The 18,675-nt window shown below is 32.2% G+C and overlaps 1 protein-coding gene across 9 annotated transcripts in view; it reads left to right on the forward strand.

The window, feature by feature from the left end:
- Nucleotides 1–6,709, forward strand: part of LOC126689503 (uncharacterized) — a 66,103-nt gene extending 59,394 nt beyond the window's left edge. For 2 of the 9 annotated variants that reach the window (XM_050384724.1, XM_050384721.1), the window contains exons 8-10: nt 5,413–5,538; nt 5,737–5,832; nt 6,352–6,709. In XM_050384724.1, the coding sequence (XP_050240681.1) occupies nt 5,413–5,538; nt 5,737–5,832; nt 6,352–6,428 (299 nt within the window). In that variant the 3' untranslated portion in view covers nt 6,429–6,709. Of the gene's footprint in view, nt 1–5,239; nt 5,321–5,412; nt 5,559–5,736; nt 5,833–6,351 lie in introns of all 9 variants that reach the window. The other 7 variants (XM_050384734.1, XM_050384730.1, XM_050384729.1 and 4 more) reach the window with 6 other exon arrangements.
- The last annotated feature ends 11,966 nt before the right edge of the window (nt 6,710–18,675 follow it).

The raw sequence follows: 18,675 nt of genomic DNA on the forward strand, positions 1-18,675 counted from the left end.
ACGGGGGCCTCTAGGGCACTTGTTAATGGAAAATTTTAGGAAAGCTTTAGTACCATTTTTATAAAAAAATATTTTCTCATAAAAAGTTTCTAAAAATATTTACTAAACTAATACCTTTAAGGCATTTGTTAACTTTTCCCTCAATAAAATTATAAAAATAATAAAATCTTTTAAATTTTGAGAAGATCTTTATTGACACAACACTAACTACGATTTGGTGGCAAGGAAGCAATATTTAACCAACAAAAACTTTCACTAACTATGGTTACGGTTTGGTCAAGAGAATTTTTAAAAAAATTTAGAATATTTTGTTACTGTTATAGCTTATAATGAAAGGACTAAGAGCATCCACAGCAGTGGAGCTAAAAATTTAGCTTTTTAGCTCCACCAAAAGTTACTTTATCTATTTTACCTACATACGTGCTGCAGCAGTGGATCTATTTTAGCTTTTAACACAATAAAATAATATAAACATCACAATAAAATAATATATCCATTACAATAAAATAATATATCCACTACAATAAAATAATATATCTTATACAATAAACAACAACCACAACCACCTTCAACCGCCACCGCCACCGCCGCCACCACCATCGCCGCCGTCGCCGTCGCCGCCGCCACCGCCACCGCCACCGCCGCCATCGCCGACGACTTTTTTTCCACCGCCGTCGTCGCCGCCGCCGCCGCCACCGCCACCGACGACTCTTTTTCCGCCGCCGCCGCCGCCGCGTGATAGCAAATAATCGTCTAGTGTTATATTTTTTTTTAACCCCAAATTATACTCATACATTTTTTTTTTAGTAAAACCATTTTTCAATTATCATGATAACGTATTATCGTCTCAATTATCCCGAAGCAACCTTGAAATAATATGAACTATGAAATGAAGGAACTTTATAATGTAGTCCATAGATTTATAAGAAAACATAGAAAATAAAATACATATTATAGCAAGAACAATGTAGTTCATAGATTTGCTCACATACATAATTCAAACCAAATTACAATAAAACTCACACACTCGCACAAGTTCTTATGACTCATACTAAACCCACATACAAAAAAGAAAGTTCCTACGACTCGCCTTGCAATTGCCATAAATGTTCAATAAGGTCCGACTGGAGTTGAAAATGGATTTCTCGGTCTCTAATGCGTCCATGCCTCTCAATGTATGACAAAAATTCATCACTTTGTTCACGTAACATTTGCAGAGGAGGATTATCCACTCCATCATTTTGTTCATATTCCAAATCTACCACTTCATTATCATCCCGCTCATCTTCTCGCTCATCTTCAACAATCATATTATGGAGAATTATGCACGCTTTCATGATCTTTTTGAGTGTTTCAAGATGAAAAAATCGTGCAGGTCCACGGACAATTGCGAAACGTGCTTGAAGCACTCCAAATGCACGCTCAACATCCTTCCTATACCCCTCTTGGGCTGCTGCAAATAATTTATGCTTATGTCCTTGTGGAGCTGGGATTGTTTTCACAAATGTTGCCCACTTTGGATATATACCATCAGCAAGGTAATATCCCATAGTGTAGTCATGACCATTAATTGAGTACTGTATTGTAGGAGCACGTCCTTCAGCCAATTCATTAAATACATGAGATCGCTCTAACACATTAATATCATTATTTGACCCAGGTAATCCAAAAAATGCATGCCATATCCAAAGATCATATGATGCTACTGCCTCCAAAATAATAGTAGGCTCACGAATATGACCACAATATTGACCTTTCCATGCAGATGGACAATTTTTCCACTTCCAATGCATGCAATCAATTGAACCTAACATACCTGGAAAACCTCGACGTTCGCCGTGAGCTAACAGTCTAGCAATGTCTTCATTGTTTGGCTTTCTCAAGTATTCTTCAGAGAAAACATCAATTACCGCAGTAACAAATTTTTTCAAACTTTCTAATGCAGTAGTTTCTCCAATCCGCACATATTCATCTATCAAATCACCCGATACTCCATACGCAAGCATTCTAAGTGCAGCAGTTATCTTTTGCAATGAAGATAAACCAAGTTTGTTAGCACTATTTCTTTTTTGGACAAAATAAGAATCATGAGCTTCAACTTGAGATTGAATACGAAGAAAAAGAGAACGCTTCATTCGAAATCTCCTACGAAATAAAGTAGGTGGATATATTGGTGTGGGAGCAAAATAATCAAGAAAAAGCCTCTCATGGCCTACCAAATGATTACGTTTGATAGAACGACGACGACGCTTAGGTTGTGATGCTTCCATAACAAGTTCTTCGATTATCTCATCTTCATCTGAGTCATCAAGAAGGAACTTGCGAATCACAAAGTGATTCATGGATGCAACCTTCAAGACAATTGAAAATCAATTATTACTATAGATGCAAGACATGGATTCACGCACAAATCACAACACATCACAACACAAACACATACATCTAAAAATAAAAAACTTGGAAATACTATGGATGCTCATTATTCATAGATTTATTCTAAGACCTGTCATCTCAAAACCAAGTATATGATACTAGGCACTCCATAGTGGTTGTAATACTCATAGTTGATCAAATAATAATTTCATTGAATTAAAGAATCATATCAATGCCTATCACAAGATCAAATAGAACTTAACAAAAGATAAAAAAGATTGCACTTCAAAGTCTTTGCTAGATTGCACTTCTCAATAACACAAATACATACATATAGTTTAAGATAATTCATCAAGTGACATAAGCCACTACAAAATACATAAACCACTACAAAATACATAAAAGTCTAAACTACATCCAAAATACAATTAAACTCATTAATTACATGATCTTCGTTTTGCCATGATTTCCTCTTGGAGTTGTTCATAAAAAACTTTTTGTGCTCCGGTTAAGCCACTTGTATCTATCATCATGATTCTCTCTTCCTCTAACCTTTCTTCTCGCTCACATTTTTTCTTCTCAATAATCATTCTTTCCTTCTCAATCTTAAGTTTTTCTTCCCTACTTGCCTTTTCAATTGCAAGTTTTTCCCTCTCAAAAGACATTTTTTCCTCTTCCAACCGAGTTACATCCTCAATCAATTTCAATTTTTTGTTCAAATATTCCCCTACATCTTTTCCGGCGGCTTTGTTCTTTCGAATAGCCTTTTCGGCCTTCCTACCAATAGGTCTCTCCAAGTTAGAAGTGTCACCAAGTCCGGACCCACAATCCCCTTCACTAATAGATATTGGCTCTGAAGTTGGAGGCACATATGATCTCGATCTAGCATTATTAGGATCGGCAAACTTTGGTTGGTCCTTTAACATGAGCCAACAATGATCAAGAAGAAAGGGTTTCTTGTACTTCTCTAAATACAAAGCCTTCGCATTGATAATCTAAAAAAAAAATTAAAACAAATATAACACAATTAATATTATCAAACTATTGGTGAATGAACATTTTAACACTATTATAATATAATTTATACCTTATCTTCTTCGGTTATACCACTTTGATGAAGTGCGTTAAATAACACCAAACCAACACAAACAATACCAGAGAAACTTAAAGTTTGGATTTTATTTAAGAAAAGGAGAAAAAAAAAGTAAATAACAAAATTGTATATATTGAATACGTTTTTTTTTTTTTTAATTTTAAATATATATTCAATATATGTGGGTCGAGTAGAGCTAGATAGATTTGTGAATTTTATGATCCAAAGCCAATTGGACCTATTGTAAAAATAAAAATAAATAAATAATAATTCACAACTCAATCCAACCAATCAACCCCTAAAAGTCAACACCACCTAACAATTTTAGTCGGATCGAAATTCGAATCGATTTTAACGGTATGGCTGCTGCACGCTTATTTCTTGGAAAGGAATGTAATCACCCAAATCTGAAATCTCAATTATCTAATTTACTAGAAAAGAAAAAACCATACCCCAAAGTCCAACGACCCAACCGACCTGGCCATGTATTCTTGCTCAGCCACGTTAGCTTTCCCACTTCCTATCAACAAATTAAAGCTTCCTGTTTTTTCAAACTGTCTCGATTAGCCCATTAAATACAAAGCACAGTTTCGCTCGCTCTCACTCTGCCTTTGTTTGTGTGAGACATGGCTTCCACTTGTGTTACTGGTTTTCCTGTAGTTTTGCTTGTTCTGCAACCTTGGATTGCTTTAAGCAACCTTTTGCCCCCTCTTTTCTCTCCTGTCTCTGGTTTGTTGTTAAACCTTTTACTTATTCTCCCTCCTAATATCTTTACATTTCTTTTAACCTTCTTGAGTCATAATTAAGCTCATTCTTTATTGGTTTTCTGTATATACTGTTATTAATTCCCATCATGGCAGTTTCTTACAACTCGGTCTTCCACTCTTTCTTGATTTTCGTATCTGTATGACTATAAGTTGGGATTGAAATGAAATTTGTCACACTGATTATCTTTTTCTTTTCTTTTTGTTACCACAGGTGATGTGTGCAAAGAAGTGATATGTGGAAAAGGAACTTGCAAGCCATCAAATCAAAGCGCCTTCTTCTTGTTTGAATGTGAATGCGATCCTGGGTGGAAGCAAGCTAACTTTGGCCTTGCCGAAAACTTCAAGTTTCTACCTTGTGTGGTTCCCAATTGTAAGAGCTCTCTCTCTCTCAAATCCAAATGGATTATGTGTGTGTGAATATATGACTACAATCCCTCAGAGAGTCACACTGCAAAAGAATTTGTTGACGGATTGCTTTGTATTTGTATTACTGAATGAGGAGCAATAGCTTGGTAACTTTTTATTAGTTTTTGTGGTGTTTTTTGATGGCATCAGAATACTCTTGTAGTTCAATATGGTTTATTTGGGAAAGTTGAAGGGTCCTAAAAGTTAGATAAAATTGTCTGGTCAGTAGTCATTGTACTTTGTGGTGGACTAGATTTCTTGCAAAGAGAACAAGATGTCAAGATCGAATAACAACAGTGCATAATCTACAATATCAAGATTAGACATTCTAATTAAAATTGGTGATGTATGTTAATCACACTCTAATTATCTCATAGAGTTGTTTTGCGCTGAGATCTATCCAACTTACTTGGAAGGGATAAACATTAAACACTTGTAACGATGTGATGATGATCTTGTACCTGACCTGAAGAGTAATTTTTTATTTTACATGTTGGCTGATAAGCCTTATGATTGTATATTAAACATTTGATCTAGTTTAGCAACAATTAAAGAATTCCATGATTTGATGATGCTGATAGTTTTTGGATGATTTTTTTAGGTACCATCAATTACTCCTGCATGAATGCCTCCTCACCCGTCCAAGACAAAGGGAGCAGAGCTAATGAATCAATCTTTGATCGTAATAATACTTTTAAACCTTATATGACATAGGCTCATAGTTGCAGTTTTTTTAAAAATTAATTTATTATTTTTATTATTTTGGTCTTACAGCGTGCCACTGGACCAATTGTGGAGGTGGCTTTTGCAACAAAACATCAAATTTCACATATAGCTGTGAATGTGCAAAGGATTATTATAATATTCTCGATGATACTTCCTTGCCATGTTTCCTAGATTGTAAGTGCACATGCCTACAGGTAGCTAAAGAAAATTGTTAGGGGTAAAATGATACATTTAATTGTGGACAGTTAAAACTTAATATTAACATATGACATATCTAATGTATACAAGTAGTATCTCTTCTTCTAATGTATTATGTACAAGTAGTATGTCAGAAGAGAGTCCCTAACTTAAGTTTTAATATTTGTGTTTTAGGTGCAATTGGAATGGATTGTTCAAACCTGGGAATATCATCTTCAAACAAATCTACTTCTGCAACTCAAGCATTGTCTGATGATGGTATGAACCATGGTGAGTCTCGCAATTTAGACTTGCATATAAATCATCTTGCTTTATTTCTTTGCCAAGATAAATAGAAGGAAATTGATATGGTACTGTCTTAATTTAACTCGTTTTATTTTATTTTATTATTCAATCCATGATCAGAGCAGTTTCTTTTTTTCCTTGGAGCTAAACAAACAGCAATTCCTCTGAATTCTATTGTTATCTTGACTACTAGAGTAGTTTGCCTCTTCTTTAGCGAGCGCAATCAAAGGAAAATAAAATACTCTAGAAGAAATATGTCATCTAAAAATAATGATTACTTGTCACAAAAGCAACCAATAGGGCTGTTCTTGTATTTGACTAAAAAAACCCCTTAATCCCTGAACAACTTTTACTGATCTGAGTCTCTTTTTCCAGTTATAGAACTCCAATATCTTTTCAAGAATTCACAATTTAAAACTTTGTATACAAATTGAGTTGTCTGAGTTCTTGGGTTAATCTTCCTTGGCTTGATTCATTTGTTTGACTTGTTTTCTTTTTTTACAGCTACTTCAATTCTACAAGGACATTTTCTTTGGTTGATAACCCTGATGACATTCATGGCTATGGTTCAGTGGAAATAGAAGGACTTAATTATATACACAAGGCTTACGGCCCTGCATTCCAGTTAGATTCCATAGCTACTCCACTGCTTTTGGTTTTCCATAGTTCCACTTGACCAGCATTTCTATGTATATACGATCAGGTCCTATAAATAAATTACGACATGAACCGGGAGGAGTATGTTGAATAGATATAACTCAGCACAGGGATTAGAGCAGAACATGTTAAGAATAGGGCATATATGCTTTTGTTGAACATGATTTGATGATATTGAGTTCTATTACCTATTTTGAGAAACTAAGACTGGTGTTGATTTGTTATGTTAACTTATTTCTTTACTAACCATATAAATATTGGAATAAGAAATGGAATTTCATTAACCTTCAAAATGGCTGACCTTTGAACTTTGTTCACTGAGTTGTTGGCTCATTGTAGGATTTAAATATGCTTTAGTGCTTGAATTTACATTATGCAATTCAAAACTTAATTGAACAATCTCTTTGCTAAGCTGAAAGCTAGTATTACTCATAAAATGTTTCCAAGGTGCTCACGAATGTGAACAAAAAGTAGTAACCCACAGCAAAGACTTCACTAAAGACCACTCCATTGACAAAAAGAGCTACACAAGAATATGAAACAAGATAGAATTCACAGCCACAATAAGAAAGAGGGTTTGAAGTGTAGAGAGCTATCCATTTCAACTTATTGTTGAACTTGCCTGAAAGAGTGTGTAGAAAGAAGTGGAAGTAAGAAAGAATTTATTACGCTTTCACATATGTGAGTTTAAATTCAGAAAATAAAAACTTTATAGGATTTAGAGTAGACTCTAGACTTTACACTCTTAATTAAAAAGTGAATATGCAAAGAACCATCCGTTTGAATAGGTTGTTGAACTAGCCTGAAAGAGTGCGTAAAAAGAAGTGGAAGTGAGAGAGAATTTGTTATGCTTTCAAAGATGTGGGTTTAAATTCTGAAAATAAAAACTTTAGACTCTAGAATAGACTCTGGACTTTAAATTCTTAATTAAAAAGTGGTTGAAATCTATGAGATTTCACAATCACAACATGGTTACAGTTTTCGTTTTGGGATTAAAAAAAGAAAAAAAGAAAAGGAAGGGAACCATTACTAGGGATGGCTCTAGACTCTTAATTAAAAAGTTGTTAAAATCTATGACAATTCACAATTAAGAGAGAATTTATTATACTTTCACGAATGTGGTTTAAAATTCAAGAAAAAATAAATAAATAAATAAATAAAGAGACTTTAGACTCTAGAGATTACATCGTTCTTATTATCACTTTTGTATAGTGGTTCACCATTTCACTCAAAAACTTTCACTTGTTTAAAATTTGACTAGTGGTCTACTATACCACTCAAAAGCTCCCACTTGCTTAAAATTCTACTTCTAAAAAATAAAAATAAAAACATTCCCAAAAAAGAAAAACATTCCCGATATTACCGCATTAAACGCAGGGGCGGCTCTACAACTAGCCTAGGGGGTTCAAATGAACCTATTTTGAGAAACTGAGACTGGTGTTGATTTGTTATGTTAACTTGTTTCTTGACTGACCATATAAATACTGGAATAGAGATGGAATTCATTAACCTACAAAATGGCTAATCTTTGAACTTTGTTCACTGAGTTGTTGCCTCATTCTTGGATTCAGATATGCTTTAGTGCTTGAATTTACGTTGTGCAATTCAAAACTTAATCGAACAATCCCATTGCTAAGCTGAAAGCTAGCATTACTCTGAAAATGTTTCCAAGGTGCCAGCCACATTTGAATTGACATAATTGGTGTAGTGCATATTTTCTGTTCTTTTTCTTTTGTTAATGGTTTCACGTTTGGACTGCTTATGTGACAAGCAAATGGTCAGCTTCCAGAATCAAGCGTCCAAGGCAACCAACCAAATTTTTTTACAGGCTTCAGTCGGTTGGTCATAAATTTTGAGCACCCAGGAGAGGCTGTACGTGATATTTATAGGGCAAATCCAAAATAGCATCGGCCCAAAGCTCGTTCCTTGCCTTGCATGCAATGCTCAATTAAAAATTTTGGGAAAAATTACTTTTTAAGCTTTTTTTTTTATTTTTTTATTTTTTTTAGAATACTAAGTATTTTAACACACATAATTTAAGTCATGTAGTTTAATTTTTCTCAAAAAAGAATTCACTTAGTTTAAAGGTGTAATAAATTAAACTTGATATTTGAAATGGTAGTAAATTAAAGTTATTAAACAAATGACTCATATTATCAAATACAATACACTTTCATTTAGATGGGCTGAGTTTTAATCTGTTAATACTTTTTAAAATATTATGATTGGTTGTAACTCAATAACATTACTTGATCTTCTATATGAGAAAAATTAGGATTTGAATCTTCCTTCCTCCACTTATTGTAACAACTATTAAAAATAAATTTTGATGTGTTACATTGTGAAATTATAGCTATAATTTGTTACATTCCTAAACTATAAAGCTTAAAATTTTTATTTTTCCCAAAATATTTTTCGGGTTCAATTCAGGCTGAACATTTTACTATTAGAGCCAATCCCCAGGAAATAAAGAATGTAGGCCCAAATATCATGTCTAGATTTCTCGGCCATTTTTGGCACAGTGTTTACACAACACAAGAAGGTTTGATGGAATTGGCCCAAAAACAAAAGGGTTGAACATAGTGGGCTTATTTATTTTGTTAATCCCATATATAGATGACTGATGTGATTATAATTCATTCACGTTATCACACCCCCCCAAAAAAAAAAAAAAAAAAAAAAAAAAACGCCATATTGGTGTGCTCTAGTTGCTTCAGTGGTAACTGGGCTATTGTGTTTTTCTTTTTAGACACCATTTTATCTCCCTTTGTTTTATTTTTATTTTTTAATTTTGTTAATAGAGTTTTGTTAACGGATGAGTATTCATTAGGAAATACTTTCAAAAAAAAATTTATAGGAAATAAAAATAGCAACTTAATTTGTTAATAGTTTTTTATATTTCCTATTAAAGTAGTATCAAAACTTTTTAAAAGTAATTTATTAACAAATGTCCTAAAAGTACTTACTAATCGGACCATTTTAATATATATAAACTTTGTCATGATAGAGATGCATATTGTGGAAGTGTAATGATCAATTAAATCATGTTCTTACAAGAATATGTTTTCTCATTTAATTTTTGCAAATGATGTTTGTGAGTTTCTCAATTATAGATGGAATCACGCAATGACAAAGACATAAATAGCTTAATCCTGGCAAAGCAGGTGGGGGCAATTTTTTCAAGGATAACTAGGGAAGATAGATAAAAGGTTTTTCAATTCATATAAGCACTGCTACGAATAATATGGCTGAAATATGGGCAGTTAGACATTAATTAAACATGGCTTGGGTTTTGGGTTAAAAATATATATAAATTTAGAGATTGATTCTAAGATTGTTATCGACTAGCTAAAAACATATACAATATACTGGCACTAGAAATATCTATTTTCATTTTGGATTTTACTAACATGTGCCCTTAGGGCACACAATAATATATCATTTTTGGAAAAAAAATTTATCGGGAATTGAAAAAGTAATGACAGCTTTTTCAATTTCCCTAAGGGCATACATTAACGGGACCCATTTGATGGTATGATGTTGCTTATCAAGAATGAATCATCATTCTACGTCACATCTTCTATAAAGCTAATAGAGTTAAAGATGAATAAGCAAAAAGGAGTCGAGGGGAATCAACATAATTTTAATATTTTGTTACTAGGCACTTCTTGTGAAGCCATGTGGACAATGTTTGTAATATTGCTCCAATATTGTATTAACAGGCATAATAAAGTGCCCGTTAAAAAATAGTTTTATGTTAACTTATTTTACTTTGTGTCAGATTTTTTAACAACTTTATAAGGTGTAAAGTCATTGAAGTTAACTTTTTGAGTTTTACTTGTCACTTCAATAATATTTTCAATCTCCTCATCAATTTATACAAAAATTTTATTAGATAAACTTACAATAAATAATCCTTAACGAACACCTTACTCTGCCTATTAATATTTCCCATAAATAAACTCCTCTTTCTACCAAAAAAAGGAACAAATATTTCATCCAATTTTAATAGAGAATGTAATTAAGTGTGTGTTTAACTTAGAAGTTTGCATTCAGGGAAAAAAGAAGTAATAATTTGCAAACAAAATACGCAAAACCAGGTACAGAAGTATCTTTCATATCCTATTATTTTAAAGACTAAAGGGGGTGTGATTGATTGGAATTTGCCACTTGGTTATTTTGTTTATTACTTTAGATATAAATTTTAAATTCTCACTTATTTATTTTTTAAATAAGATAAATCGCTAAAAATAAATATATCTTAACATACTCTTAGGGTCTATTTGGTAATTTTGTAATAATAATGTTGTTTGTATTTTTTGAAAATACGTGTGAGTGAAAAGTATGTGAAAATACGTGTAATGTTATTTAAACATTGAAAACTATTGTTTAAAATACACTATTAAACACCCCTTTAATTTTTTAAAAATCATAATAAAGTTAATTATTTTGAAACCATAATAAAATTAAAATTAACTAGTACTAATGTTTTAGGATCAATCTTGTCTTTCCCTGATGTCTGAAAAAAATTCTAGTCTTTCCTCAAATATGGGGATTGAAAGAGATCAAGATCCAGTGAAATCGGAACTTGGCACTTTCGCACCCAAAAAAAAAAAATATTCTGTAGTTCAATTTTAGCGGTTATATAAATGAGTGCTTTTAAAAATTATTTTCAAAAAGCTTTAATATTATTTTTATAAAAATATATATATAATCGGCAAAAATTTTAATTAATTTTTTATCATAATTTTAAAAATATATATATATATATATTTTAAACCACTGCTCTAAAATCATTGCCCTGAAATCATTGTAAATTTTTTCCTCCTTTTAATTTTTTTTCCTCCTTTTAATTTATTATTATTACAATTTTTGATAAACTTTTTCAGTTACATTATTATAACGTAATTATTATAACGTAGATATTCAAATTTTTTTTTTTTGAGGAAACGTAGATATTCATATTATACACCTGCTCAATCCGATTGAAGGTACCAGCTTAAAGGACGAGCAATTAATGACTGCAATAATTCTTCTTGTGCAACTCGTGACTCGTGGCCTACACAAATAAATGATCGAAAAACACAAAATAAACCCAAATTTAATTCTTAGAATCGACGGACAACCAACCCAACTTGATGAATTTTTGCCTATTTCTATAGGACTTATAGTGTCCTCGATCTGTTGTGAAATGAAATCAAATGTCTATCAATACTTGGCCTTTACCCCATGCGGTCTGTCAATCAATCAAAAAGTCCTCCAATCAGTCCCTCATCAAAACCTCTTGAAAAGTTGGTGCCCAAGCTGCAAAGTTCTAGTCTATATATTCACATTCACTTGCTAAACCTATGCTGTCCCATCTAATTAATATAAAATCTATACCCTTACTCTTTCACAATCGGCGGCGTACGGCCCATAATAATAGGGCCTAAAGACCATTATGTTGTATTCTTGTGGCCAACAGTCATAGACCCTTCATAGATAGATAACATTTGATTGATAATTTTTTTTTTATAAAAAAAAACCCTACCCTCTTATTATGTCATGGTCCACTAATATTAGTACACTCTATTAGAAGTACTGTACACTCATTTTCTTTGAATTGTGTGTGAATTATTGCTAGCTTTATCTCATATTTGCCTCTTTGCTTTTGCATTTCTCGAATTTCGTTTCTCCTCCTCAAAAGCTTTCCTTTCTTGTTTCATATTTCCACAATGGACCAAGTTACGTCCCCTATAAACTTGTCATATGCTTCTTTTTGCAATAGGAGGACCCCCAAGGTTAAGCATTGGCTACCACCTCTCTTTTCCTTTTTCTTTTCACAATCTTGTATGTTTTTTTCTTCAATAATTTTTTTAACTCTATAATTTAAGAACTTAATTTTTTTAATATTTTAATAATTTGGTGAGAAATTTATCTTCAAATGCTTACATTTAAAATAGCAAAAAAAATATTAATTAGTTATGGTACAAAAATGTTGACAATGACTTAATAAATTATAAACCTAAAATTTATCATTTTAAAAAGTACAAATTAACCTCCCAACGTTTTCTTTCTTCTAATTTATAAGATACTATAATTTTTTTTTTTTTTATAGAAACTATTAGATACTATAAATTGAATATAAGAAATTTATAAAGTCACCAATAATTAAAAAAAAAAAATCAAACATATCCCACCATCACGTACATCACATCAATTTATTAACTTTAGGCCTATAAGATTGAAATTTTTTTTATCCGTTTCTCTATGTAGACTGTAGAGCATGAAGTACAGTTTGAGTCTATTTATGTCGAATTAGATAATGGAACACAGATCCAGCATCCATGGTCTTTGGAAATTGGAGCTAGAGGTCTATCTTTCTGCCCCCCCCCCCCCCCCCCCCCCTTTTTTTTTTTTTTAATAAGAGTGAGAGGTCACTATTGATGTTGTCTCTCACCTAATACGAAATCATGGGGTACCCTTCTGGACTGTATCTTGCCCATGGAGTATTGGCTGATAAGATGTTGCCTTGTTTAGGTGAGTGAGGCCCACAGTGCACCTCGTGTGTTAGATTATCATAGAAACTCAAATCTAATTTATGTTAGCAATACCATGATTACAAGATTGATGGATTAGCTTGGGTATTATTTAACAGTTAGTATCATTGAAAACCTTGATTGTATATTGGCTCAACTCCTATATTTTTTTTGTAAATCCCAGTTGCATGGTCTATATTTGGTGGGACTCTCACCCACTAACTATAAGGAATCTCATTTAATAACTTAGATAAGGGTTATCATAGTATATACTAATGGATTATTCCTTGTCTTTTTCCCGAATTCACTCTGATTCATCACTATATCTGATGCGTGTACCATTAAATTTCTTGAGTATGTAGTTTGTATCTGCCGAAGAATATGCAAAGAAACCAATGAAATACCAAACCCAAAAAGGCAAAGTTTTCGAAATGATAATTAAATACTCATGACTAAAAGCTGGATTATATATATATCAATTAATCATGAAATAGGTTGGCAATTGAATTGTCATATCATGGTCATTTATGGTCTCTCATAAGGAATATATGAAGGAAAGGTTGTTTGACTAAATAATATTTACATGGTGATGGTGGTGATAATCAAAGATTCCATTGAAATGAAAGTTGAAATTAAGGATGCTGATGTTATGAAAAAGTGGATCAAGTGGAAGTTGGTTTCAACATCTTTTATAGTTAGGATATATACCATGTCATCCATGCCAAAATAACATAATATTCATTATTCTGTGAAGCAAATTCAACGGCTCCTGTGTCACCTCAAGACTTTTGAAGTTGGTAGAGGGGTTGATCTTTCTATTTAATCCTCTATTTCCTTCCTTGCGTGCCCGCTTGCTCACACATCTATAGTTGCGTCCCATTTCATCATGCCCATCTTGATTCTTTAGCTTTTTTTTTTGTTACACACTTTATCTTATGTTATACTTATATGCATGAAATAAATTGTAAAATATGCGCATCAATAGGCTGTGACCTATATGTTTATAATTATTTTCTTCTTTTTTTTTCTTTTTTTTTTTTTTTTTTTTGATACAAGATAGAACTCTACTCTAGCCTAATCTAAGTGTATATGTGTGTGAAGCTCCCTCCTGGAGACTTGAACCCCGGCCCTTGCCCCCCACACTCCACAAGCACTTATACCTGTGAAGTGACCATCGCACCAAGGGTGTGCGGTGGTTATAATTATTTTCTTTAGACCTTTATGCTTAATTTCATTTTCATATTAGCCCTAACATTTAAATTTGTAGCCATTAAGTATCAAATAAATGGTGTGTATTAAGCCATGTCACCATATATTATTAAGAAAATGCTAAAAGCATTAAAAAATTTACTTCATAACCCTAACAAATTGATATAGCAATATATGTGATTGATGAAGTTCAACCATCTAATAAATAAATGTTTAATTTATTTCTTAGTAATTAGTGATATATCAATTTGTAAAGTCTATATAATAAAATTTAGAGAAATACAATGTCCACAATATTTTCATAACAAATCTTATTGACAGGTTATTACGAGTTGTTATTGATGGGATAGAAAAACAATTCCAATGGTAAGTTCAAATTAGAAACAATAACAACTAATGACTTATGATTTATTATGAAAATATTATAAAAATATTATGGACATAGCACCTCTTTAAAATTTCTCACATTCTTAAAATCACCTAAATATTACGGGTCTATTTGTTACCATTGTTTAACCCATGTACTTGTGGACTTATTTTCACACATGTATTATCACCCACATTTATTTTAAAAAAATATAAACAATATTATTAAAAATATCTTATCCAACAGGCCCTAAAGTATCAATAAATTTCTATCAAATATGAATTGCTTAATTATTCTATGAAATTCTAACATAAAATTTTCAGACATAAAAAATAAATATGGAACTAACTTTAATTTTATGGACAAAAATCATGATTGTGATCACTTCATGGAAGATGTAAAAGCTAAAATATAATTAAAATGAACCTTTTATTTATTTTTTATTTTTCTTTATTATTGATCTTATTAATTTCTACATTTTACATGAATAATAATTTTGTTTTTTTTTGGGTAATAACATGAATAATAATTGTATTCATATAGATCCAAATTTCCGAAAATCAAGGATGGGAAGGGTTGAAGTTGGAAGGGCAAGATTAGACCTCACTCAGAGTATAGTCATCACTAGAAGTAGATGGGCGTGTTAATTTTAGTGTTGAATCGAAATAGGTTGATAGGTAGCCCAGGGGCACACGTAGTATCTGAGTTTTAATGATGAAAATGAGATCCTCCTGTCCTACCAACTCACACCCCACCCGCTTTAATCACTCTCTAACCCTTGTCTTCTCTATTCTCTTCCTTAAAGAATCTGTTTAATTAGTGAATTCAGATTCGTGCGGCTTAATTTTATAAGGGTAGATGATAACAAAACACCAAAAATCCCCCAATCATGAAACATCATTTTTAATAATTCTTGGGGCTAGAAAGTGTAACTACAACACGGACTTAATTTAAGTACAATGTATTCAGTCCGATTAAATGATAATAAGTGTTTAAAAATAAATAAATGTCATCATCAATACAATATCACCGAACACTAAACTCTAGTCTGACCCTTACAACACAGCCTTACTATCTCTGGGCAAGTTGTGTAAGAAGGAAGTACCCCCCGCCCTTTGGATTCTCTGCTTGTCTAATCCCACTGCTAACCTAAGCAAACCTAGCTAGCTATAGCTACAACCCCCGCAGCAGCCTGTAGTACTCTGATAGACAAGATGAATGAAGAAGCATTTGATTGATTTAACGGAGAGTTCAGAATTAACTATGGGAGATGAGACCAATGCATTTACATCTCACCTAATCCAGATGTCTAACGTGCTTCAATCCTTCAAGTTTTATTTATTTAAGAACAACTCTTTTATTTAAAAAATAAAAATAAAAACCTGAATTTTGAATTTTGAATTTTTATACAAAATGGTGTCCACGTTTTTCATATAATCAATGCATGATCATAGTAAATTACGTGTACTTCTATTAGTTGAAAGTATCGTTCGAAAGTTATAGTAAACAAATATATATCCTATCAAAAAAAAAAAAAAAAAAAAAAAAAAAACAAATATATAAAAACTTTTTAGGTATACGTATTACGTACGGTCTGCCCAAATAAACTCCTCTCCCCTCCCCCCCCCCCCCCCCCCCCCCAAAAAAAAAAAAATATTAGCTTTTTATATCATTTTGTGGGCTTCTCAATCGCATTCTATACGTAAAAGGGTAAGCAAATGTATTCGTGTGACCATGTCCATGGGTATGAGATCAGTTTGGAGATATGTAGATACCCCATGGTTTGAAATTTGAATCATAATTTCACCTTACCTTCACTCTCAAAGTATCCACATCAAGTATTCTTATTTATTTTTGTATAATAACTTATTTGTTCTGATTTACATACTCATTTTTTAAAACACTTCATACTATATAGATTATCTATTTTACAAATATTAACTTTTTTAGTTGTTTTTTTTTTCACACACAATAATTATCATTCACTCTCTTCCTTTATCCTCATGATATATAAAAAACAATGTAAAATAAATAGTATCAATTTACACGGTTACTATAACAATAATGCATTTTTACAAAATTTTGCATAACCTAATGGGTGAATTTTGTACTTGGTTGACTAAAATGTAATACTTGTTATATTATACAAGCATTGATACAAATGTTCTGACCCTCACCCTCACCCAGGATCCATTAGTTTTACTATTAGAGAGTAGGGAACAAAGCAATAATTCTTGAATTGAACCAACATTATAAGGATTCAAATTCAAGAATCAAGACCTATCCTCGCTAAGACGATTTTATATTTCTTCATGGTTAGGCAAATGCTGTAACAACAGTCCCTCCTCCTATCTGAGATGGCCATTAGGGCATTTCCTCTGGACGATGATTCTATTGATCATTGGTCCTCATCCTCATTTAATTATGTTTGTTACTTTGTAGAAGGAAAAATAATCATACATTCCCAGGATGTGAGAGAATTTTTATATACAATTATTACCCTAGATATAACCTCTAAACACTGTCACCATAATCCACTTGCAATTAAAATAAACTTCATGCTAATCACTAACCTCCAATGAAGTTCCTATCAAAAAAAAAATAAAAAACCTCCAATGGAGGCTTTTAGCACACAAGTCCTCAGTTTTTTTTCACATTGAGATCATCTTGAAAAAAATAACCATAAGCCAATTTTATTCTTGTGTTATTGCTTGAGCTAGCTTTAATCACATAAGGGAGGGTTCAATTTGTGTTAGTAACAGTACTTTAATGTTCTTGTATAGGTCTAGCTAGTGAAATGGTAATAGTCAACATTCTCAAACTATTTTAATAATAAATATACTCAACTTTTGAGGTTATATCCAAACCTTCACTGCAGATCATTCAATCCGAAAACCTTCACTCCCAAAATCTTTTTTTGTTTAATCAAGTCACAAGTGCTAAATGGATTTTATTTGAAATAATATACTCACATGCAATTTGAAAAGAAGAAATATTTTCCTTGGAAAAGTGAAATAAAAGTTGACACTTGTGACTTTTTTTTTTGACAAAGACACCTGTGACTTGACACGCCTTGAATTTGCGTTTTAGGAATATACTTTTTCCATAAAATTTTGAACCACCGGTGCAAATTCTTTGATTGATAAGAATTAAAGAATATATGGATCGTTGTGCTAGCTCCTTGGATTCACATTCATATTATACGAAGTATTTTAACATGCATCTCCCAGTACCTGTACATTTTATGATGATTTGGCTTACACAAAGCTCCATAAACTTGTTTGAATCTGTAGATTTTAAATTGTTTATAAGGTACAAAGTGTTGGCATTTTGATAAACATAAGTACAAACATTCTCCAGCGATTCAAAGAGTACCACTGCCACACAGCCCCACATATTTGACCGTAGTAAATATGCCTTATTGCCTCTGTTTCTTGACCACATTAAAGTCATAGGCAGAACAGCAAGTCAATAATAGGAAATAAGTCACAAGAAAGCTTAATGGAATACCGAAGATTAACACATTGGTGCTATTCATGTAACAATTAAAATTATAAAAAGTAAAAAGGCTGTAGTGTTTTGAAGCTTTTGGTCTGAGAGAGAGACATGATATGCATAATGCATGAAAGATGAAACTAAAAAGAGGGCAGAGATGATGACGTAGCCAGGCACGCCTCCACGCGCATATAGAAGCAGAGAGAAGCTCTTTGCCTCTAAACACTGCAACAAAATGTCAAAAACACAAGAAACACACTGCCAGAAATGACACTTACATATATAATAGAATCAGTATCATTGAGAGATCAAAAAGGAAGGACCTGGCTTGCTGAGTTTGCCAGCACCTCTATGTATTTGTCGGGAAGCTTTTGTGCTGTGTTGCTGGAGAAACAGTGTAACACAAGTAAAATTATAAACGCGAACTCCCTCGTATGATATGAATTAGGTCGTTTATTATGAAATTAATTAGTGAAATTGACAATTATGTAAGAATGAAGAATGATTTCCAAAAGTATTTTATAAGGATTTGGTTTATCTCCAGTACTTTTTAACTGAACATGTTATTTTGTTTTAAATATA

This window comes from Quercus robur, chromosome 6, assembly GCF_932294415.1.
Source record: "Quercus robur chromosome 6, dhQueRobu3.1, whole genome shotgun sequence".
NCBI lineage: Eukaryota > Viridiplantae > Streptophyta > Magnoliopsida > Fagales > Fagaceae > Quercus > Quercus robur.